Genomic DNA, 26,366 nt, shown 5'->3' with positions numbered 1-26,366 from the left:
CCGCTGCAGATGGCACGTTCTATCATATGTTTTGGAGCTGTACTAAAATCAGGATATTTTGGAACAATATATTTGACATTATAAATGAAATCCTAGAGACATATGTCGAATGTACACCCAAACTTGCGTTACTGGGAATATTCGAGGAACCGTCCTATAATAAATATACACAATACTTAATCCGTATTTTATGTTTCTATACGCGTAAGGAAATATTAAGAGTATGGAAGGGCGAGGCTACACCCTCAGTCAATATGTGGAAACGTACTATAAACCGGGCTCTCCCGCTATACCAAATGACATATAAAAACCGCAATTGCCCATTAAGATTTCACAAAATATGGGCACCATGGTGTGACAACCCCTCTACGAATGGGTCCAATTCGGAATCTGATTAATCTTTCCTTCCCTTCTGTGAGACAACAGCTGATCTAGGACAGACAAAGCTGTCGGGTGGTGGCGGAGGGTGAGCTCGGAGCCAATTTTCTCTCTTTTTCTTCTCTTTCCTTTCTTTTTCTCTTCTTTTTTTCTTCTTTCTACCTCTTTTCTCCTTACATACATTCTTTTGTTGAACCCTGGGCTTCCTACACACGATCTGTGTGGGCAACATCACATCTCTGATGGAATAGCAATCCTGACATATATGCGAGGGTTAGGTATATATATATCCGAAACCACATCTTTTTTGTTATTATGCATGAGACTGTAGAAATGCCCTTCGGATCAATGTACAATATTAATATTACCTGTCCTACCTATGATTGCATTGCCCAATGTGATAAGAATGTAAATAAGTTATGCTTTCCCGTGTGTGGGAGATCATTGTTTTCTTGCTGTATCTGTCTTTCTGATGTTTGTGTTTTCAAAATAAAAATTGATTTGTTAAAAAAAAAAAAAAGGGAACCCTGAGGTGAGAGGAATATTTCTATTGGCTGTTTGAATTAAATCTATTGAAAACTATTCAACCTCAGTGTTGCGCTGCACGATGCAATGTCACGCCATGGGCCGTCAATCTGCTGCCACACTTGCCCTGCCCCCAATCAACAAACATATTCCATGCAAGCTTTAATTTCAATCGATTTTCAGTAAAATTCTACCATAATTACGTTTAATCTGACATGCTGTGCAATAGATTCTTGGTGTATACATAGTGATGGGATCTGCCAGGAATCAAGTGGGAAAACTGGTGTGTATGGCTTGCTTTACCAGTCACTATAAAAAGGCACAAACACAATTGTTTACTTCGCTAATGTATATCAGGGGGAAGAAACATCTATTCACATTGGTATTTACATTGTAATACTGAGCAGATTAATAAAAAACCAGACCGGAATTCAGTTATACATCAGGAAATTCAAAACATATTTCTTACCCACAAGATCCATTGTATTCAAACTTGCCTTGGTTCAGCTGCATAGCTAGATCTGCCAAAAGACAATATATCTTTATATAATTTGCCACAGACTTACGTGGTTTTTTTTGCGTTTCTACTAGACAAGATGTAAACAGCCCAATATTAGGGATGTTGTACGAGATGCAAATAATTTTGAGTTGATGCAGTATTATGCAAATTTTGTATGCAAATGTATGCAGCCTAAAGAGACTCTGTAACAAAATGTTGAGCCTTATTTCTTCTATCCTATAGCTGTTCTAATGTGCTCTGTCTTACTGCAGTCTTTCCGAGTTGCACAGTGGCTGTGTTATCTCTGTTATGTGATCTAATCTTCTCTCTTCTGTCGGCTGAGGCTGGAATGCGTGGAATGTGCTGCACTGCTTGTCATTGGCAGAAGCTATATACACCCTCTCCAGGCCCCCTGCACACTCTGTATGACTCACACACTAAGCTACCGTACTCTCAGTGTATCAATTGCTACGTCTTTTATTTATACACTGCCTAAAAATGGCAATTACAAGCCAGAATTGCAGCAGGGAGTGGCAGAAACAGCACAGAGGGGCCCAGGAGAATATAATGAATAGAATGGTATGCTTTTTATTGCAAGAATTTTACAGTACAGATTCTCTTTAAAAAGGGACCAATCATATTTTACCTCAGCAGGATTCAATTGGTGCATGTTCAAGCTGCATACATTTACATACAAAATTTGCATACTATTGAAAATATTTGAATCTCATTGACCCTCCCTACCCAATATTATTTAGCTACCATGCCATAATATAAAGATAGGGTCGGTCCATGCTTGTGCGGATGCAGAACAGAACGGGCATATGTGAGGAGCAACGGTTCCGTCCATTCTGCATCCGCTTTGCGCAAATACACCCGTTACGCGTCCGCAGCTTCGCTACGTCGGACCATACGTATTGCTGCTCACCTGTCTCGCCGCCACTGCTCGTCCCGCTGCTCAGTCCCTTCCACAGCCTGGAGGACAGCAGACGCATGGCTCTCCATACGCTGCAACAGGCCAAGTCTCCCTAGCAACAGGGAGAATTATTATTGGTCCAACATGAACCAATGAGAATTCTACTTGTTGCTGAGGATCCCCATTTGTCTGTTTCAGCCATATGCTTCTGTCAGGCTCCGGGCTGTTCAGAATGGGCCGAGCGGCGGAGATGCGACAAAAACAGGTGATGCAGATGCGGCAACAGTGTCCGTTCTCATAGGCTTGCATCGGACACGTTTTCCCGCCGTCCGGGGGAAAAGTGTCAAATCCAGACTCCAAACTGCGACGTTTTCTTTCCATGCAGCACGGGTCCGTGTGCGATCCGTGTTTCTGCACGAGTGGAAGCGGGTCCAATTTTTAGCATAGGATCCACTTCCAGCGTTTCTGCAGAGCTTTAAAAACGTATCCCACAGATACGTTTTTAAAACGAGTGTGAACCGGCCCATATACTGTGTTTATAAACTTTGTATATGTAGTCTGATTACAAACGGTGCATGTGCTTTGCCATTACTAAGCCATGTTAGAATTTGTTGAAAGTAATACTTTTTTTAGCATTAATGGTCAATAACAAACCTTTAATTAATCAATTAGAGCAAGTTTTATAGCTTATTTGTATTCACCCTCATATTATTAGGATCCCCAATTCATATGAAGGAACTATATTCATCTAACCATAGCAAACAAGTAGTGATGGTCATGTCTAAGAGAACTCATGGAGAAGCATGTGATTTGTTTGATCAGCTGGTAGATTGGCAAAGCTCTGATTTGCTGTGATCACATGATCATAACTAGCAAATCAGAGACTTACACATCTATCACCTGACCAAACTGATCACATGCTTCTCCACGAGTTCTTCCACACATGACCATCACTACTAACAAGTAACTAACCATGGGGAGAATTTAGCTGTATTTGTTTTGCTTTGTCATAGTAACCCACAAGGGCCTGTGGGGAAATCGATTTATTTCTGACTAAGGCCAGGCACACGCCTAACAAGTATGGCTCAGTGCCATTCACCATCAAACCTTATCTAACAGTGTCCTAATCAGAAGACGCTGACTCGTGAACTTCACTGCACAATATGTTCTGATTGCAGTTCTGGCAGAAATCAGACTGGGATTTATAAAATTGTCACTATGGAGTGCAGGGCCATATCTGGGTAGTATAGAGCATATGACAAACACTGAGATTACACTCCAGAGCCCCCTTCCCATCTAAAAAAATGCATCCTTTCTGGCGTTAATGTGTAATGGTTGCCTGTGCTTTTTACCTCGGGATATTGCTGAAGTTACAGAGACAACAAAACATGCATTCTAATTTGTAAATGATTAAATATGAAATACAACCATGGGATATCTAAAGGCGTCATTTTTAGGAGTAGGAGGTTAAATACAAATTGTTTAGCTCATACTTTTATTTTAACCTGGGGTTCACTTTAAGTCCTCCAAATAACCACTTTATCCACCACTACAGTACATCTACGTCCTTTGTGACTTCATCTAAGCCACGTCTTGTAGCTGAAGCAGTGCTGTGCAAGATTGGGCTTGTTCCTGTGCACACCTCTGGCACTATCTGCTGCAGCACTAATTGGTGAAAGGGAATATATGTTCCCTGAACCAATGAGCTTCTCTCTTATCTTTTACAAGCTGGATAAATCGTCCTCTGAGCTGGCTGGGCTTTCACATACTGAAGAATTACAGACAAGGGCAGAGCTGTTTGCAGGAAGAAACGAGCAGCCTGAAACTTCAGTGCATGAGAGATGCAGGGGGAAAGAAACACACAAATGATCTCTTGAGATTCAGAAGTAAGGCTGTATACAGCCTGCTTGTGTATGGATGTATTTTCTATGTGTGGACATACTGTACATCAACCTACTTCCTGTTTTGGTGGCCATTTTGTTTGTTTATAAACAAACTTTTTAAAACTGTTTTTAACCACTTTTAATGCGGCGAGGAGCGGCGAAATTGTGACAGAGGGTAATAGGAGATGTCCCCTAACGCACTGGTATGTTTACTTTTGTGCGATTTTAACAATACAGATTCTCTTTAAACCACAATTGGTAAAACTGAGAAATAATGTGGGTTTTTTCAATTTTTTTCCTCTTTTTCCCATTAAAATGCATAGAAAACAGAATTGTTTGATGGAAAAATGCCATACAACAACCCAATATATATTTCATTTAGGTGTCATAAGTAGGGATAAAGTTATTGCTGATTAAATAGGGACATAGTTAAAATGTCAAAACTGCTCTGGTCCGTAAGGGGGAAACAAGGTGTGGATGTGAAGAGGTTAATGACCTTTCTGCTCATTCTATCATTCCACCGTGCTTGGAAAAAAAAATAGCAGGGAATAACAAAATGTTGGATTTTTTTTACTTTCACAAACCATTCCACTCTGCATTAATGCCAGGTCACTTGTGAAATTACCAATTAAAATGCTGCACACATTGCATCTCTATATATAAAACAGGCCTACTCATTGACTCATCCTCATTTGTCAGTAAACATCTTAATATGATTTAGTCGTGTTCCAGTTTCCCAACAAATGTGCCAGAGGCGGCTCTGCAGCATCTGCTGGGCAAGCTAGAGAGCGCAGGCTTCCTTGGCATTCAGCTTGACTGGGCACTGCAGCCTACCTGGGGTCTGATAGTTCAGAGAGACCATCTGGCAGCCAGCGTTCCAGAAAATCTGAGGCATATAATTACTGGAATCCACTCTCCCCCCTTTGGGATAGATCCGGCTCATCTGACGCTTGTTGTAGCTGTGCACACTGTTAAGGAGACCAAATGAAAAAAATATACACACATAATACACAATGCAGAACGCTTAACAATTACCGGGGCTCATTTATCACAAATTTGGTCTTTTTTTGTACAAAAAACTTTGCTCCACCAAAGAAAATAAAAAGAACATCACTCAATGTCCTGTTGAAAATTGAATACTTAATTAGCAGTTATAACCACTTCCTGTTATCACTAAATAAATCCAGGCCCAGAACAGAAAGTATCTCCCACTTCTGTAATTAAATGAGAAACTGCTTCTGTTGTGACTAATAACAGTTTTGTAGATGAGGCGTAGGTAACTGTGCACAAAATTCTTAAAAATCCTGTGAATTTTCCCTGTTTGGATGTATAGTGCTGCCATCAGCAGCAAGACGGCAGCTCCCATGTAGCCAAACAAAAGTAACAGGCACAGACATTTTTTTTTCAGTCTTACTGGGTGTCTGAGCTGTGGTACCTCCTGATGGCCCCTCCTATTGTGTTCTGCACATAATCAAAAACACATTGCATTCGAAATCCCAGTTTCTACTTGGGTTATTGGCTCCTACATGTAGAATACATTTAAGGATCATGAAGCATATTCACACAAGTCTAGTAAAATGATTGTGCACTCACTGCACTTCGCACTTTTGCCGATATTTGCATCACTGAGCGAGTGTTACGCAAGCTACGCTACATGCGCAACAAGTGCTATGCCACTGGTGTACATACCGGTAAAATTGCCATGTGTTTTGTGCACACAGCAATTGTACCGGACGTTCATGAATATGCCTCATTATGATCCACAATACGGCTGAATGATGGCAATGGGTGGCAGATGCCAGAAAGAGGTTAAATGACAGCAGGGGTGGCATGATTGATAAAAAGATAGGCAGTGGCAAAACGTGGATGCCTTACAGCTGCAACAGGGAAAGGGCTGCATGATGAGTGAAGGACACCAGAGTGGTGATGGGATTGGCGGAAGTCACCATAATGTATAAGTCAAGTAAAGGCCCTCCTCAATTTATAGATAACATTTTTATCTGTTTTCTCAGGCAAAAGTGAGCGGCTTGGTTTCCATGCACATCAGTCTACATTGGAGTATACATGGAAAGCTATGAACTCATGAGCAAATTGCCATTTGCTTCTGAGCTTGCATCAAGGAAGATTATGCCCTCAAGTTTGTTTGTGTTTAAAAAAAAAAGTACTAGCAAAAAATAGATTGTGAAACTGTCCCCATGTCTGCTGCCATCAAGGCCGGAGGTTTCGGGCCATCTCCACAAGGACCACAAGACTAAGAAACTCATTTTTCCCTTTTGGCTGTCAACCTCTTGAACTCCCTGCACGCACCCCCTTCCCCCTCCCCTCCCCACTAGTGTTCCTGTGTGGTATATTGTATTGTATTGCATTCTGTATATATTGCATGCCTTAGCTACTACCTGAGCTAGCTACGTATGTGCCAAATCCAATCCAGGACCCATTCATGCTTGGCGAAGTAAAGTATTCTATATTATTTAATAATTTTACAACTTCCGTCATCTAAATCCATTGTGGTACCAGTCTGCAACTGTTTTTTTTCCTGCTATTCTTAAACATTAATGCTACAATATTAAAAGAAGAGCTGTGGTCAAAAATGTACGGCACATACATTTCAACCCATTTATGTTGCAGAAAAAAGCTTATTACGGAGACACTTCCTCTGTTGGAATTACAAAAGAAGTTAGTGATTGTCATTCTACCCTTTCCAGTTCAATCCACAGAATGAACCAGGCCCAATCTCTTTGTAATATTTGTATTTGCTGTATAGCAGCAGAATATACAGTATATGCTGTATATTCAGGGGGAGTGTAGACAGACACCGGGAGAATACCTGGACCCCGGCGGGTCTGCAGTTCGTACCGGTCGGCAGTCGTAAGTCGGGGACTTGTATTTGGCATATACAACGCAGAGGCTTTTTCCCCCCATTCTGGGGGGAGAAAAAGTGCGTCTTTTATACCAAACAATACGGTATATATAGCATATCTATATATATAATAGGCTAAGTACCTCAACCTTCAAGCAAGAAGAAGAAGAAGTAGTGCCCTGCCCCCAGGGCCGGTCCTTGACTTTTCGCCGCCCCGCCCAGCCGTGAGTGGGGGGCCACCGAGCTGGAGGGGGTAGCGTGCAGGAAGGGGGTATTGGGCAGAGCGGCGGGGAGGGGGGTCGGACAGCCCCCTCCCTCACCTGGGTCCCCCATCTGCGCTCCCCCTCTAGCTTAACTTCAGCTGCAGCCGCCACTATTACTAAGAGGCAGTGGGCGGGGATGACTCACCTCTTCCGCGTTCCGGCGTGCATTCCACTGTCGTCACTTCCTGCAATGCCATCCACTTACAATACAGTGGGCGGCATTGCAGGAAGTGATGACAGTGGAATGCACGCTGAAGCGCGGAAGAAGTGAGTCATCCCCGCCCACTGCCTCTTAGTAATAGCGGCGGCTGCAGCTGAAGTTAAGCTAGAGGGGGAGCGCAGATGGGGGACCCAGGTAAGGGAGGCGGGGTCCGACCCCCCTCCCCGCCGCTTAAGCTGGAGGGGGAGCGCAGATGGGGGACCCAGGTGAGGGAGGGGGGGGGGGGGGGGTCCGACCTTCCTCCCTGTGCCCAATACCCTCTTCCTGCCCGCTACCCTCTTATGTGGCGTATGCTATGCCGCGGGTCCGCTAGTATGTGATAAATGTCATAAATTGCATGGAAATAATCTATAATTTCTGTAAACAAAAGGATACTTTACAAACTCCAATGCATGAGTCTTCAGATATCCTAACCCAACTGACTCATTGAAAGAGGACATGTTGAAATGAACATTCTTTTCTGAAAGAGAACACAAATAATAGATGATAACAGCTATACTAACTGCACATATTATAGCACTGCTATAATAACACATCAGAGATACAGAAGCACATTCTTCTGATCTTGTAAATAATTCAGATTAAGGAATCAATCTTGTTCTCAATCTTCTGTATGACAAAATCTTTGGCTGTTGTATTTGTGGTTCAATGTAATATTGTAGAGAAATCGTTCAAACTGCCATTTAAATCAAGCACTATAAATATTTAGTAGCAAATAGCTCCCCCTTGTGGACATATGGGGTAAAGTTGCTCAATAATGTTCTTTTTTCAGGGCAGATAAAAAAGATGCTAGTTATCGGACTTCTGACTGGGTGCTGTGTTGCAATTTGACATCTCGTTGATTGTCTCTCTCCCTTTTCTTAATGCACTTAAGAGAGAACTCCGTGACAGGTCATTGGAATGGGTACTGAATCGGAATATCCTGTGTAATTTATACCTTTAAAAAATGTACCGGTATCAAGCTGCAAAAATCTTACAGGAAACCTGAACCAAGGAAAATAAAGGAGTTAGATACCTAGGAAGAGTGAAGGTTCTGGATTCCATACAGCCTCCCCAGTCCTCTCTGCATCCCCTTGTTACACCGCCAGGCCCCCCGTTAAAGTTGTCTGGCTAGAATGTTGGAGCACGCTTTTGGGACTCCTCCAAAGGCTTCAGAATTACTTCTGTAACCAGTCCTCAAGAACTTATGAAGATGAGTGGATGTGTCCTTAGCACACGTGATTCCGGGCTCAGGCATGCACAATGCCTATGCGCCCATCTTCGCTAGCACTTGAGGACATGTCAAATGCTTCTAAAGTTTTCCAAGGACTCCCAAAGGCGTGAAACGGGGGCACAGCAATGGCACAAGGGGATAGATAAAGGTCCGGGAAGGCTCTATGGGACCCAGAGCCATCCCTCCTCTTTGGTACATGCCAAAACCTTATTATTTCAATTCAGGTTTGCTTTAAAATCGTTGTTTAACAAGCCACATACATATATATATCTGGCAATAGGTAGAAAGACAGATTATTAACATTAATAGTCAACTTAAGCTTGTCTAAAAACGGGCTTTAGGTCTGTCATCGCCGCCGCATGTCAGCGCGCATGCCCATGCGCCCATCGCGTGCGCACACACGCCCACACGTGCACACACACTGTCCTCATCCTGTCCCAACTGCTGTCAGTGCGGCACATGCGCAGTAGCACAAAAGCACAGAAACGGGCATGGGACTCAGAGACACAGGCTAATTATTATGTAGGACTAGTTGACCTAAGCCCGTTTAAAAACGGGCTCTAGGTCTCTGTCACACCCCCGCCACGTCAGTGCACATGCACGTGCACACCCGACTTTCCCCTCCACGAACCTACAAACCCCACCAAACTGCACCACAAGTGTGCTGGCTGGCCCAGCTGTCACTTCTCCCTTACTTTCCTTGCCCGTCATATGTAGCTACAGGTGCCCCTTAGTATTAGGCATCCAGACGTTCCCTCAATATTGAGTAGCTAGAGGTACCCTGGCTGAAGTAAGCTCTCATCAGTGGAATGCCGATAGTGGGGTGAGTAACCTCTAATTTGGACTCACCAGGAGGGCAAGGTGCTGTGAAATTTGCCTTGGATGGTGCATGATCTGATGTTAATCTCCTGATAGAAGTGCCAGAGATGCTTCTTACTACAGCAAAGTCCCCATTATCTGGAATTCAGGCAACTGGAAGTCTCAACTAACCGGCATGCCTAAGGAATAACGGGGACTGCACTTTTTGGGTGTTTGGACTCATTTTCAATACTTACCGCGCCTCTGGCGATGTCTGGCAGTCCCCCGTACCTCTCTGCTGGCTCCTATAGGCTTTTTTGGCGCAGTGCAGGGTAGCTGGCATATCACCTGACCCGTTGCGATTCATGTGACTTGCAGGCACGGAGGACGGCAGAAATCCGTTAGGAGCCCGTGAGGAAGTATGGGGAGGTTGCCAGGCATCGCTGGAGGCTCGGTGAGTATTTGCAGGGGGAGGTTTGAGCTTTTTTAGCCATTTGCTCAAGCATATACTGGGGACTATGCTGTAATGAGACATCCTATTTCTTGGGAAAATAACATTGCTTGTGTTTATTGCTGTATGGTGAAACCAATCTATACATGAAAACTTGCAACACTTTTACATCAGTCTGGCATAAATTACCTTCTGCCAATTTAAAGCTTTGGAACTTCACAGGTTGAACGTAGTTAATCAGCACAGAGAGAAATGGATGTATATTCGTTGTAGCGCCAACGTATTTGTAATTTGCCATCCACGATTGTTCGTCATCCACAGACTCCTGGCCCTAAAATTACATGACAATAAAAAACAGCATTACTGAAAATAATGATACTTTCTGATACGTGTGACTGCATAGCTAGAGCTCTTCAATTTTCAGCAGATTTAGGCACCTATTTGATTGGATTAAAATCAAATTTGTTTCGACAAAAAAATGATCAACCCTACTGAGATTTTCCATCCTGCTGTCCCGACCTTCAAAATCAAATTGGTATTATTGATTTACTGGAAGTCAAGCAAATGATTACAAGCAGATTTGATAAAAATATAAATACAATTTATCATTACAATAAAGCAGTGTGTGGCAGCTTTAATATCCAGTTAAACCTAAAATGTTTGGACAATTTTAGGTATGGTGGGGAAAGGTAAAAAAAAATGCTGTTGGGTTCTAAATTGGGAGAATGTTCTCTAATTTTCTGTATTTTGTGATATCCTTGAGAGGGACAGGTTGTATAAGGGCCCGTTTTCACTGATACGGAAATCAGGCAGAATCCTCAGAGTTTCCCCGCAAGCAAATCGTGCAGGGAGACTCTGCCATAGGGGATAATGCTGCCGCCGTCTGCATTCGGCTAACATTGCAGCATTTTTTCGTGTTGGAGGCAGCAAATCCGGCTAGTGGAAACAGGCCCTCAGACCATGAGCTTCTCTTTCAGTCCTGTGTCACCTGTGAAAAAATTGAGTAAAATTCTCCTCCCTGTGAACTGAGATAACAATAAGAACCCAAAAGAGGTTTTATCTCTTCTTTGGCCCAAACAACAAGGTTTTGGGGTGTAGTTAGGCATTTAGGTGACTACTACTATATCTACCGACATGTGGAGTGTCCAGGCCTGGGGATGGGTCTGGCTTCAATTCCCCCTCCATGTTGTGATTCAGGGCCCATCCCGATACTCCACAAGGCCACCACGAGACTCCTCTATAACAAGTAAAGCTACAATTGACCCTTTCCCATCTCCTCATGTGCGAAAATATACATAATAACACAGTGGTGGGTGGTGTGGACTAAGTATATTATGTTCTCGTGTGTTGGGTACGGTTTGTTCTCAAATTTGGTACAGCCAACCACTGTCACGGATGTCCATCTTGGTCTTTCTACATGTCCCATGGACCAGGAAGATGGAGGTTAGTGTTAATGGGTGGCTGCAATGAAGAGGAAGATAGACTGGACTTGATACTGGAGAAGGTTCTGTGCTTACTCCACCACCAGCCAGAATTGTGCTATTCTCCATGAGGAGATTGGGAAGGATCATGTTAGCTTTCTTTTGGATGAGAAGGGGAAGTGGCATAGTGGACAGCATTGTCAGGAGGAGGTCTAATATGTTGGGCACACTTGCTATGGGAGGGTTGTGGGTCTCAGGATGGTTGTAAAGCTATTGAGGGAAGGATTTCAGCAAGGCTTGGTGTACAGAGGCGCCAGAGTAGAATAAAAACGTTTAAAAACCGTCTAAAAGAGGGGGATGTTCAGGTGGACTTACCTCCCTCAAAAATATAAAACTCAATTGAGTCACAATATATCAATACAAAAATATTTTATTGAACTCCACTTAGTGCAACGCGTTTCGCAGGTGTGGTCCTGCTTCATCAGGCAAACAGGAGTATAACTATAAAACAAACAGAAATATATACAAACATAATGACCCATATAAATAGCTTAAAATAAAGGCGCAGTTTAAAAACATAAGAAGACATGATAAAATTGTAACATTTTTGGTCGCAGTGTAGTAAAAACTCGCTCTGTCTAAAAATTGCATCTAATTGATCATAAAATATGCAAAAGAATCCAAAGTGTACACAAAAGTTAATAAATATCCATAGTTGTCAATTGATATGCTAAAGTTCATCAGCTTACAGATTAAAGGATAGTCAGTTTAGTAAGTATAGCATATAGTACTATTTTATGGCCCTAGAGCTTACTTGCAAGAAGAATTACTAACAGTCTAAACTGATATAATAAAATTCAGCACCTCAGCAAGAGTGACTTACCTCAATGGGTCTAGATGCAGAAGTGAGCGCCTCTGTGTAGATGTGCGAGGGGGCTCTGCTTATATAGGGAGTGTGGTTGCACTAATTGATCCTAATGCACCAATCAAAATCTGCCATGTCAGCAAGGCGTGCCAATTTGGGTGCACCTGGAAGTGGTCATGAGGCTGGAACGCACACATGGACATCAAGGCAGCATGGTGGTATAGTGGTTAGCTCTCTCGCCTTGCAAGTGCTGGGTACCTGGTTTGAATCCCAGCCAAGTCAACATCTGCAAGCTTTTTTTATATATATTATATTAAGTCTCATTAATTATAGTAGTATAAGAACTCTGCGAGTGGGCAGTATCTATGTAAGGATTAGTCACTGGTATTCGTTGTTAAAAAATAATAATAAAAAAAAAAAAAAAAAAAAAAAAAAAACAATTATATATATATATTGAATGAAAAAAGATGTCATATTGCAGTATTTGTGAGACTGATAGTAAACTAATAGATCAGAAGAGACTATATATTGTTAACACCAGTTTTTGTGGTGATCAGGTAACAGTGTCACCATCTAGTGGTGAAAGTATATATGATAGCCCAGGTTATGTACAATGCTGGATAAAAGTGATACTAAAAGCTCTGAATTTTATACAAGCAACATAAGAATCAAACACAAGTTAAAATGGCAATTATAAAATTATATAAAATATTATTAAACAGATTAAATGGGAGAAGATAAGATCATAAAGTAAAAGAGAGGACCATTAAAACAGTATAAAATTGTGAGTACTAAAAATCAGGTATTTTATAGAATTAGATGGGGGGTTGGATCAGAAGATTTTCTCAAGAACCTCATTTAACCCCATGGGTACTAAGGTCTTCAGAATCTGGATCCAGTACATCTCCCTATGCCGCAAAATCTCAAAAGCATTGGTGATATTAGTGGGTAGGGCTTCTATTAGGGTGATCGTGAACAAGTGGGGGTTTTTGAGGTGATGGGTACCAAAGTGGCGAGACACGCTGTGCAGTGCATAGTTGTTGATTATATTTCTCTTGTGTTGCCCAATGCGGCTCCTGGTGGTCTGGGTAGTACGTCCGATATATTGTAACTTGCACGGGCATGAAATTAAATAAATTACATTCCTTGTTTCGCATGTTATAGTCTGTTTTATTGTGTACTGGATATTGGTTGTGAATGATTGGAAAGTGTCTGTTTGTGTAATGAAGGTGCAAGCTTGGCAACGGGGCTTTTTGCAGGTATAAGATCCTGGGCGTGAGGGATTGGTAGATTGTCCTGGGGTGTTGGAAGGAGGGTTCTTTAATCTACTTGGGGCCAGTAGGTTTCGGAGATTGGGGGCTCTCCTAAAGGTTAATGTGGGATTCTTGGGAATAGTTTTCACTAGATAAGGGTCCTGTAGCAGTATTTCCCATCTAGATTTGAGTATGGTTCTGATGGTCTTATGTTGGGAGCTGAATTTTGTAATGAATCTTGGAAAGAGGGCGGAGGAGGTGGTTGTTTGAGTAGGTTGTGATGTGGGTGGTGGGTTGGGGATGGTGGCTCTGTGTTTGGCATCTCTGATTAGTTTACGTGGATATTGGCGTTCTCTGAATTTTTCTGTGAGTGTTTTTGATTGTTCATTGTAATCTTTCCTATCTGTGCAGTTGCGAAATATTCGTCTGTATTGGCTATATGGAGTGTTGGTGGTCCAGGGGCGGTGGTGATGACTGTCAAAATGAATGTAATTATTGGCGTCGACTTTCTTGAAGTGTGTTTTGGTCTTGATGATATTTGAATCGGTAAACAGGATGAGATCGAGGTATTCTATGGAAGTGTGGCTGTATTGGGAGGTGAATTGTAGTCCTGCTGGGTTTATATTCAAAAATTCTACAAACAGGGTTATAAGTGATGGATCGCCTTGCCAAATGAATATCAGGTCATCAATGTATCGACGGTAGAAGATTATATTGGAGGAGAAGGGGTTGTTATGGGTGAATTTTAAATACTCTAAATAGCCCATTGCTAGGTTGGCATAGGAGGGTGCGAAAGAACTTCCCATAGCTGTACCTGTTTGTTGATGATAAAATTTATCTGAAAAGGCAAAAGTATTGTGCTTCAATATGAACTCAGCACAACCTATCAAAAAAGCTTGTTGTGCTGTTGGCATGTTGGGGTTGCTCCTTAAAAAGAATTCTAGTGCTGTGAGTCCAAAGGGGTGCGGTATGTTGGTATATAATGAGGTTACATCGCAAGTCAACCATATGTAGTCTGATTGCCAGTTTATATCTTTCAGTAGATGGATGAGATGTTGTGAATCTTTTAAGTATGAGGGAAGGGTCTGTACGTGGGTTTGTAGGTGTTTGTCTAGGAACTGAGATAAATTACTGGTGACTGATTCTATTCCGGAGATGATCGGTCGACCTGGTGGTTTGTTGAGTGTTTTGTGGATTTTAGGTAAGTAATAGAAAAACGGTATCTTGGGGTGTTGGTTTATGATAAATGCTCTTTCGTTTTTGGTTAAAATGCCGTTGAGATATGCTGTATTGATGAAAGTTTTTAGTTTGTTGTTATATTCCAGGGTAGGGTCATAGTCGAGGGGTGTGTAATGGTCGGTATTGTTGAGTAGTCTAAATGATTCTTCTAGGTAATCAGATTTATTGAGCAGGACCACTCCTCCGCCCTTGTCTGCTGGTTTGATGATTATGTCATGATTGTTTTGGAGGGTTTTAAGGGCTCTGTTTTCTGAGCGATTAAGGTTGGAAGTATGGATTGGTGTTTCAAGGTCCAGTTTTTGTAGATCCTCAAGTACCAGAGAATAAAATGTAGAGATGAAGTTGCCTTTGGATGCTGTGGGATAAAATCTAGACTTTCCTTTCAGTTGAGTAGTGATATATTTCTCTAGGGCTAGTTCACCTGGGACTAGGGTACAGGTAGGTATGTTCTCATTGTTGGTGATGATAAGGGCTGTATCGGGATCAAGAACAGGTTGTTTTTTTATAGCAAAATGCCGCTTTAATGTCAGTTTCCGTATATAGGCATTCAAGTCTGAAAAAAGTTCTGACATGCTTGAATTGTTGGTGGGACAGAAAGACAAACCCTTCTGGAGTAGTTCAGTTTCATGTGAGGTGAGAATGTGGGTAGACAGATTGAATATAGATTTCATATTATTGGCTGGGTTATCTGGGTTCAGAATCGGTTTCTCTTTTCTCCTTTTTCCTCTGCGTCCTCTCTTTCTGGGCTTGGGGGGGGGGCGTTTCAGGGTAAACCTTGGTTTCAAGAGGACCCTGTTGCCTGTGGGGCTGGGCATGGGGAGCAGTAAGGAGTTCTGGGAGAGGGTAGAGGGAAGGTCTAAAAAAGAGGCCGTGGCTGTGATGGTTGTATCAAGATTCCCGTCCCCCCCGGAGGTGTTACTGGTCTCATGAATTGCATTGAGCTGATTGTTAGTGATGTCAGCCCCAAGATGTGTATCCACTACAGGAGTGTTGGGGCCAAGAACAACTGGTGGGGGAGGGGACATATTGTCCTGAGCTTGTGTTTGTGAATCGTAAATGCTCAGTTGGGAGGCTCTTAAATCATCTGGGGGCTCTGAATGTGGGACTTGAGGAGTGTTGCAGGTTTCTGCTCCACCAGTAGGTTTGTGACCTTGGGAGAGAGAATCTGGGGGGGCGCCATTTAGAAATTTGTACATAGGGAGTTCATTGATTTTGAAAATAGTTTTTGTGGGCTTTAGGCCCGCTGTTTTTTTACTTTTGGTTTTGGTGTTCCTTGGAGGTTTGGCTTTGGCCGCAAGTGGGTTGGTTGGGGGTGGAGTCTGATCTTGATTTGAGATAGTTGGAGCCGCAGAGGGCAAAATATTATTGATGGACAGTGTGGGGACGTCTACCATAGGCGCTTTTTTGAAAAGCGTTTTTTCCAACATAGTGGTGTGGGCAAAACTAAACCTAGGGGGATTGTAAGAGGGTGGGGGCGGAATTGGTGTGGTTGGTGCCTGTGTGGGTGGTGGGAATGTGGGTGGTGGTACTGGATGTGGAGGTGGGTAGGGTGGGAAAATCCGTGATTGGGGTACCGGGACTGAAAGACTCATAAGAGGTGGCGGACGTGAAGGTGCAGGGGGTGCTGGTGAAGGTGTCGGATAGGCTGGAGGGAACCTGGATTTTCTTTCCCTTTCTCTATGCTCGGCATAGGCCAGCCTATCTCGATTCAATTTCTTAACTTTTGTGTCTATTGTTTCAATTTCAAATTTTTTTATTTTGGATACAAGGTTGGACATGAGTGCTGGGTATTGCTTGCTTTTTGAGTGAAGGGCAATAGTAAGTTTGAGGCTATTGATGGTAGGCTGTAAGCCAGCAACAATGGTCTTTCTTTTAGCAATAATTCTCTCCATCATCCCCCCTGTGCACACCTCTAAGTAAATGTACCACTCGTCACTGTACACAAGGTCTTTGGGAAAGGTGGAGAGAGTTTTGATTCTGATGCCATCCGGTGATATTTTTTCTTCAATATATGTCTGTTGCATGGCAATGTCGGCCAAGTTAAAAAATTCGTCTTTTAGAGCAGTTTCTAGTTCTTTAAATAAAGGTTTTAAGTCGATATCAGGGATTGCTGGGTTGTTGTCCGGTTCAGCAGGGGTATCGGTAGTATCAACAGATGTGTGTGTTTTGAACTGTGCCAGAAGGCAGTTTCTGTGTGTGGCTCGGTCTTCTATAAACTCCATATCGGGACTGCAATCGATCTGTCGCTCTAACGTGACCCAAGTGTGACGTAGAGGAAGGAGTATGCTTGGAAGAACAAAGAGAAATCGAGAGCCCGATATGGTGTAGTATTGTTAAGTTGGTTGTGGTTAAAAGCAAAATATTTAGATATACTCACAAACATGGGTTACCCATAGGCAACCACTTCAAGTGCAGGTGGGGAGTATTAGAACCTGACCCCACTCAGGTTTTTAAGATGTCGCTCTCTGTAGATAGGAAATGGGGTAGCACCCCTCCACCGAGGGTGGACTCAAGATTTCAGCAAGGCTTGGTGTACAGAGGCGCCAGAGTAGAATAAAAACGTTTAAAAACCGTCTAAAAGAGGGGGATGTTCAGGTGGACTTACCTCCCTCAAAAATATAAAACTCAATTGAGTCACAATATATCAATACAAAAATATTTTATTGAACTCCACTTAGTGCAACGCGTTTCGCAGGTGTGGTCCTGCTTCATCAGGCAAACAGGAGTATAACTATAAAACAAACAGAAATATATACAGGACAATATGTCCCCTCCCCCACCAGTTGTTCTTGGCCCCAACACTCCTGTAGTGGATACACATCTTGGGGCTGACATCACTAACAATCAGCTCAATGCAATTCATGAGACCAGTAACACCTCCGGGGGGGACGGGAATCTTGATACAACCATCACAGCCACGGCCTCTTTTTTAGACCTTCCCTCTACCCTCTCCCAGAACTCCTTACTGCTCCCCATGCCCAGCCCCACAGGCAACAGGGTCCTCTTGAAACCAAGGTTTACCCTGAAACGCCCCCCCCCAAGCCCAGAAAGAGAGGACGCAGAGGAAAAAGGAGAAAAGAGAAACCGATTCTGAACCCAGATAACCCAGCCAATAATATGAAATCTATATTCAATCTGTCTACCCACATTCTCACCTCACATGAAACTGAACTACTCCAGAAGGGTTTGTCTTTCTGTCCCACCAACAATTCAAGCATGTCAGAACTTTTTTCAGACTTGAATGCCTATATACGGAAACTGACATTAAAGCGGCATTTTGCTATAAAAAAACAACCTGTTCTTGATCCCGATACAGCCCTTATCATCACCAACAATGAGAACATACCTACCTGTACCCTAGTCCCAGGTGAACTAGCCCTAGAGAAATATATCACTACTCAACTGAAAGGAAAGTCTAGATTTTATCCCACAGCATCCAAAGGCAACTTCATCTCTACATTTTATTCTCTGGTACTTGAGGATCTACAAAAACTGGACCTTGAAACACCAATCCATACTTCCAACCTTAATCGCTCAGAAAACAGAGCCCTTAAAACCCTCCAAAACAATCATGACATAATCATCAAACCAGCAGACAAGGGCGGAGGAGTGGTCCTGCTCAATAAATCTGATTACCTAGAAGAATCATTTAGACTACTCAACAATACCGACCATTACACACCCCTCGACTATGACCCTACCCTGGAATATAACAACAAACTAAAAACTTTCATCAATACAGCATATCTCAACGGCATTTTAACCAAAAACGAAAGAGCATTTATCATAAACCAACACCCCAAGATACCGTTTTTCTATTACTTACCTAAAATCCACAAAACACTCAACAAACCACCAGGTCGACCGATCATCTCCGGAATAGAATCAGTCACCAGTAATTTATCTCAGTTCCTAGACAAACACCTACAAACCCACGTACAGACCCTTCCCTCATACTTAAAAGATTCACAACATCTCATCCATCTACTGAAAGATATAAACTGGCAATCAGACTACATATGGTTGACTTGCGATGTAACCTCATTATATACCAACATACCGCACCCCTTTGGACTCACAGCACTAGAATTCTTTTTAAGGAGCAACCCCAACATGCCAACAGCACAACAAGCTTTTTTGATAGGTTGTGCTGAGTTCATATTGAAGCACAATACTTTTGCCTTTTCAGATAAATTTTATCATCAACAAACAGGTACAGCTATGGGAAGTTCTTTCGCACCCTCCTATGCCAACCTAGCAATGGGCTATTTAGAGTATTTAAAATTCACCCATAACAACCCCTTCTCCTCCAATATAATCTTCTACCGTCGATACATTGATGACCTGATATTCATTTGGCAAGGCGATCCATCACTTATAACCCTGTTTGTAGAATTTTTGAATATAAACCCAGCAGGACTACAATTCACCTCCCAATACAGCCACACTTCCATAGAATACCTCGATCTCATCCTGTTTACCGATTCAAATATCATCAAGACCAAAACACACTTCAAGAAAGTCGACGCCAATAATTACATTCATTTTGACAGTCATCACCACCGCCCCTGGACCACCAACACTCCATATAGCCAATACAGACGAATATTTCGCAACTGCACAGATAGGAAAGATTACAATGAACAATCAAAAACACTCACAGAAAAATTCAGAGAACGCCAATATCCACGTAAACTAATCAGAGATGCCAAACACAGAGCCACCATCCCCAACCCACCACCCACATCACAACCTACTCAAACAACCACCTCCTCCGCCCTCTTTCCAAGATTCATTACAAAATTCAGCTCCCAACATAAGACCATCAGAACCATACTCAAATCTAGATGGGAAATACTGCTACAGGACCCTTATCTAGTGAAAACTATTCCCAAGAATCCCACATTAACCTTTAGGAGAGCCCCCAATCTCCGAAACCTACTGGCCCCAAGTAGATTAAAGAACCCTCCTTCCAACACCCCAGGACAATCTACCAATCCCTCACGCCCAGGATCTTATACCTGCAAAAAGCCCCGTTGCCAAGCTTGCACCTTCATTACACAAACAGACACTTTCCAATCATTCACAACCAATATCCAGTACACAATAAAACAGACTATAACATGCGAAACAAGGAATGTAATTTATTTAATTTCATGCCCGTGCAAGTTACAATATATCGGACGTACTACCCAGACCACCAGGAGCCGCATTGGGCAACACAAGAGAAATATAATCAACAACTATGCACTGCACAGCGTGTCTCGCCACTTTGGTACCCATCACCTCAAAAACCCCCACTTGTTCACGATCACCCTAATAGAAGCCCTACCCACTAATATCACCAATGCTTTTGAGATTTTGCGGCATAGGGAGATGTACTGGATCCAGATTCTGAAGACCTTAGTACCCATGGGGTTAAATGAGGTTCTTGAGAAAATCTTCTGATCCAACCCCCCATCTAATTCTATAAAATACCTGATTTTTAGTACTCACAATTTTATACTGTTTTAATGGTCCTCTCTTTTACTTTATGATCTTATCTTCTCCCATTTAATCTGTTTAATAATATTTTATATAATTTTATAATTGCCATTTTAACTTGTGTTTGATTCTTATGTTGCTTGTATAAAATTCAGAGCTTTTAGTATCACTTTTATCCAGCATTGTACATAACCTGGGCTATCATATATACTTTCACCACTAGATGGTGACACTGTTACCTGATCACCACAAAAACTGGTGTTAACAATATATAGTCTCTTCTGATCTATTAGTTTACTAGCAGTCTCACAAATAATGCAATATGACATCTTTTTTCATTCAATATATATATATAATTGTTTTTTTTTTTTTTTTTTTTTTTTTTTTTTTTTTTTTTATTATTATTTTTTAACAACGAATACCAGTGACTAATCCTTACATAGATACTGCCCACTCGCAGAGTTCTTATACTACTATAATTAATGAGACTTAATATAATATATATAAAAAAAGCTTGCAGATGTTGACTTGGCTGGGATTCAAACCAGGTACCCAGCACTTGCAAGGCGAGAGAGCTAACCACTATACCACCATGCTGCCTTGATGTCCATGTGTGCGTTCCAGCCTCATGACCACTTCCAGGTGCACCCAAATTGGCACGCCTTGCTGACATGGCAGATTTTGATTGGTGCATTAGGATCAATTAGTGCAACCACACTCCCTATATAAGCAGAGCCCCCTCGCACATCTACACAGAGGCGCTCACTTCTGCATCTAGACCCATTGAGGTAAGTCACTCTTGCTGAGGTGCTGAATTTTATTATATCAGTTTAGACTGTTAGTAATTCTTCTTGCAAGTAAGCTCTAGGGCCATAAAATAGTACTATATGCTATACTTACTAAACTGACTATCCTTTAATCTGTAAGCTGATGAACTTTAGCATATCAATTGACAACTATGGATATTTATTAACTTTTGTGTACACTTTGGATTCTTTTGCATATTTTATGATCAATTAGATGCAATTTTTAGACAGAGCGAGTTTTTACTACACTGCGACCAAAAATGTTACAATTTTATCATGTCTTCTTATGTTTTTAAACTGCGCCTTTATTTTAAGCTATTTATATGGGTCATTATGTTTGTATATATTTCTGTTTGTTTTATAGTTATACTCCTGTTTGCCTGATGAAGCAGGACCACACCTGCGAAACGCGTTGCACTAAGTGGAGTTCAATAAAATATTTTTGTATTGATATATTGTGACTCAATTGAGTTTTATATTTTTGAGGGAGGTAAGTCCACCTGAACATCCCCCTCTTTTAGACGGTTTTTAAACGTTTTTATTCTACTCTGGCGCCTCTGTACACCAAGCCTTGCTGAAATCTTGAGTCCACCCTCGGTGGAGGGGTGCTACCCCATTTCCTATCTACAGAGAGCGACATCTTAAAAACCTGAGTGGGGTCAGGTTCTAATACTCCCCACCTGCACTTGAAGTGGTTGCCTATGGGTAACCCATGTTTGTGAGTATATCTAAATATTTTGCTTTTAACCACAACCAACTTAACAATACTACACCATATCGGGCTCTCGATTTCTCTTTGTTCTTCCAAGCATTGAGGGAAGGATGTTCATGGTGTTTCAGTAGAATCCTCCCCAGATTGTGTGTTTGTTGGTGTGGAGAGGGGAACGGCATGGGCTGGGCTCCATCAAATGGGGGGGGGGGGGGGGTGAAAAATGATTTGTGACCCTCAATCACACTTGCAAAATATAAATCGAGCATATGATTATCAGAGGTTATAGCGGGATGATGCAATAAAGGCCTTGGCCCATCCCCATGTGGGGGGCCACAGTATATCATAAGGTCATTCTGTTATAAAAGACCACATAAAGTTAACCCCCATTATTGGTGTCAATCACTGTGCTGCACTCTCAAAGCGTCTGCTGACAGCATTTTTTCATGCGGTTTTTGGAAACCATGCGTTTCACTGAAATGAATGGTACGGCCCAGAACGTGCATGTGTCAAACCAGTTTAATGCATGCTTAGCCACAGTGGCTACTATCAAAAAACAAAAATAAACTGCAAACATGGCTCTATTATTTACTACTTAGCCTTCTACACGACTATATCTTACATTCCAAGTATAAAGCTAATTATCACCTTTTTGTTATTGTTTTCTTGTTCAGTGTCTTCTACAACCTAAAAAAATGAAGCAAATTTAATTCAGATATTCAAGAGGGTACCTAGCGCTGGATTAAACATCTTACCAAGATATCTACATGTCTGGCTTAAAGTCCAACTCCATAGTATAAACAGGAAGGCTCATCAAGTACCCCCTCTAATTTTGAAAGCAATACCTGTAGTGAAGACACAGATGGGAGGTGCTACATGCTTACTGGACCCTCCCCCACTATGGCCACCCAACCTGCGTGATTACAAAGGGGATACACTATTAAGATTTAAAATTAGGTATTCAAATACCAATATATTATTTATTTAAGATTAAAATGATGCTTCAACGTTTTCAAAAATACATCTTTATGGAAAGGCATTATCAGATGTGGGCTGGCTGTTACTGCACCCCTTGCCTGGGGCACACAGTTTGGTAGCAATGAGTGGAAATCACTGAATTCTCAAAGTGACACTAAGGCCTGGGACCCAGTAGAACTCGTTCAACTGGCCACTCAAAAAGCAATTCACTGCTGAAAGTCAATGGCCATGATCCCACAAGAACGATTTGCCAAAATCTCAATCATTTTCAGAAAGCAGGGCCCAAAATCCCTTTTCATTGAAATTGTCCCCCATCTAAGTGGCAAAATTGCTCTAAAAATACTAGCGTTTTTTAGAGCGTTTTGCAATAACAAGTGGGCCCAGGCCTTCGGGTCTCCAGAACATTTATTGAAAACGTCCAATAAAAGGATAAAAGAAACATTTTGACTGCTGGTCATCACCGCTATAGCTGGTAATAGCAAATCAGCTTCTTATAGTGTGGGACTCTGGACCCTGAGGTATACAGTACATGGGACTCTGGGCCCTGAGGTATACATGGGACTCTGGGCCCTGAGGTATACAGTACATGGGACTCTGGGCCCTGAGGTATACAGTACATGGGACTCTGGGCCCTGAGGTATACAGTACATGGGACTCTGGGCCCTGAGGTATACATGGGACTCTGGACCCTGAGGTATACATGGGACTCTGGACCCTGAGGTATACATGGGACTCAGGACCCTGAGGTATACATGGGACTCTGGACCCTGAGGTATACATGGGACTCTGTGCCCTGAGGTATACATGGGACTCTGGGCCCTGAGGTATACATGGGGCTCTGGGCCCTGAGGTATACATGGGACTCTAGGCCCTGAGGTATACATGGGACTCTGGACCCTGAGGTATACAGTACATGGGACTCTGGACCCTGAGGTATACAGTACATGGGACTCTGGACCCTGAGGTATACATGGGACTCTGGACCCTGAGGTATACATGGGACTCTGGACCCTGAGGTATACATGGGACTCTGGACCCTGAGGTATACATGGGACTCTGGGCCCTAAGTTATACAGTACATGGGACTCTGGGCCCTGAGGTATATTCTTAAAAAAATGATCTCCAGTGATGCTCCATTCAACAGCAACGTAATTTCTTCCCAGCATTCCTTTGCCCTGATGGTATCACAGTCTTCATTTTCTATGCCAGCATCAGTGGAAAACTGAAAGAACCATGACGAGGGGGAAGACAAAAAATGCCTCTTCTAAGTACATAGTGATCTTTTCCTTCTTCCACCTCCATGAAGGAAAATTAACATTCAGCTAAGTCCAGCCTCCTGGTTTGTGAAACCACCATATATGGAAATGTCCTAAGGATGGTCAGATAGGCCTATACAAGTGACCGCCCCATTGTTCTTTCATTTATGTAAGTACCTTAAAGTGAACCTCAGGACTAAAAATCTACTCAGCAACAGGGATGCTCATCCAGATTTCAGAAATCCGGGTAACTCGGATATCCGACCATTTTTACCCCCGGCCGGATCCGGATTCCGGATAGTTGGGCAGAAATCCGGATAGCTATCTGCAGATAGTTTCCCGGCCGACACGGATATCCGCGGATTTCTCCCAGATATCCGAATCCGGATTACAAGTTCAATAGCAAAAAGGACCACCACCACCACCTCTCTCTCACCACACAGCCCTGCACCCAGCATGTGTCTCGTATGACTGTCTATATGATCACTCACCACACAGCCCTGCACGTGTTTCATATGACTGTCTATAAGTAAGCTTTAGGTTAGCAGGAATGGTTGCATGGCCACCTAGGTTTTCATCCTTCCCACCCTTGCCCTGGAATTTTCCAGATTTCAAAGTGCTGTCCTTTGCTGTGTGTGTGGTTGTTGGTATAGTGGTGAGCATAGCTGCCCTCCAAGCAGTGGACCTGGGTTTGATTCCCAGCCAAGGTATGTGAGCTTGCTTTTGACATACTAAAAATCCCTGGAAGACCAGAGAGAGAGAGAGAGAGAGAGAGAGAGAGAGAGAGAGAGAGAGAGAGAGAAAGAGGTGGTGGTAGTGGTGGTAGTGGTAGTATGTTTTTAGCTTCTAAAACGGATAAGAAGCCTTGGGAAGACCATTTCCGGTTTTCAATTCGGGTATCCAAATCCGGACGGATACTGGGGTCGGATATCCGAATTCAGTTTGGGTATAAAAATGTCAAATTCGGATAGCCGACCCGGATCGGATATCTGGATATCCGGATCCGAATTAGTTCCAGATAGTGAAAAGTGGTATCCGAGCATCCCTGCTCAGCAGCACTGAAAAGGCTTGGTGTTTTTTTTTTAACAGTTTCACAGCATCAGAACTTTGTTTTTCTTACCAAAGCATCATTTTTAGCTGCATTTTTAGCTAAGCTCCACCCATCAAAGAGACCTGCCCGGGCGGGTTTTCCCTGATGCTGTGCAAAGCATGATGGGATTTCCTATGTTGTTATTCACGTTGCCTAGCAAATGGAAGGGGTGATCAGCACACAGGACAGTTGGAACTGTGTCTCACGCTCCCTGTCACCTTCTTTCAACCAAAAAGATGGCTGCCCTTATGAAATCACAAACCTTTGCCTGTTCTTATAAAACAGGGTGGGCAAGAGATAATATTACCTATTTTAATTAACATAACTAATGTAACTTAATAACAGTATGTTTGTTTAGGCTGGAGTTCCTCTTTAACATCATTCTGGTTGACCTAAACGCATGAAGGAAATGAGGCAAGAATGACAAAGAGCAAAGTAAGAAAAGATTTCACACAACTATAAAAAAGGGGGGGTCGGTATCCACCAGACATAAACAATGATCAAGCAGTCATTCCATACTTCCAACATAGCCCAGTATAACCAGACTCTACCTACAAAACTTTATCATTCACCTTGAATTACAAAGTAAACCCTAAATCTCAAACTTCCTCATTCATTTAAGCCCGCCTACATCAGAGGATTAAGATCCAGCTACAGATTGGGATTGGTCTACGGCAGACCATTAGAATCCATCTATACTGGAACATTAGCATCCAGCCACACCGGCTGATTAAGCTCCGCCTATAATGGAAGATAAGGATCCATCTGCAATTGAAGGTTAGGGTTCATCTTTTGTGAATCTAACCCTATTTATAGTGGAAGATGAGGACCCATCCACAGTGGTGGATAAGGACAATTAGGAAACATCTATAATGATACATTAGGATTAATTTATATTGAAAGATTGGCATCCATCTACTAAGTCAGATTAGGATCCGTCTACAGTAGATTAGAATCAATCTACAATAGGAAATTAGGACCCATCTACAGTGGAGGAATAGAATCCATCTATTGTAGGAGATTAGAATCCATCGACAGTAGGAGATTACAATTATTTTTTATTTGCATGACAAACATTTTAACTTTAGGCTTGATTCACATCAGAGTTTTCTTCCATTTTGTTAGAACCAATAGGAAAATGCAGATATCAATTGATCCTATGGTATTAATAAGATCTGTCCCCACATGTCAGTTTCTTCTCATCCGTTGGTGCTCTTGCAGTCAATGGAATGCAAAGGCCAGATTTGTAGGATGTTCCC

General features: G+C 42.3%; 1 protein-coding gene across 17 annotated transcripts in view; it reads right to left on the bottom strand.

Moving 5' to 3' along the window:
• The window catches only part of PLCB4 (phospholipase C beta 4), a 459,946-nt gene that overhangs the window by 94,895 nt on the left and 338,685 nt on the right, over positions 1–26,366 (bottom strand). For 14 of the 17 annotated variants that reach the window (XM_068232509.1, XM_068232508.1, XM_068232514.1 and 11 more), the window contains 5 exons: positions 22,432–22,470; positions 10,196–10,337; positions 7,920–8,004; positions 5,036–5,160; positions 1,373–1,424 (listed from right to left, as the gene is read on the bottom strand). In XM_068232509.1, coding sequence (XP_068088610.1) covers positions 1,373–1,424; positions 5,036–5,160; positions 7,920–8,004; positions 10,196–10,337; positions 22,432–22,470 — 443 coding nt within the window. The remainder of the gene's footprint in view (positions 1–1,372; positions 1,425–5,035; positions 5,161–7,919; positions 8,005–10,195; positions 10,338–22,431; positions 22,471–26,366) is intronic. The other 3 variants (XM_068232517.1, XM_068232518.1, XM_068232522.1) reach the window with 1 other exon arrangement.

Source organism: Hyperolius riggenbachi, chromosome 4 (genome assembly GCF_040937935.1).
Source record: "Hyperolius riggenbachi isolate aHypRig1 chromosome 4, aHypRig1.pri, whole genome shotgun sequence".
NCBI classification, from domain to species: Eukaryota; Metazoa; Chordata; class Amphibia; order Anura; family Hyperoliidae; genus Hyperolius; species Hyperolius riggenbachi.
Note: the sequence above shows the minus strand (reverse complement) of the source record. Positions and strands in the feature narration are given on the sequence as shown.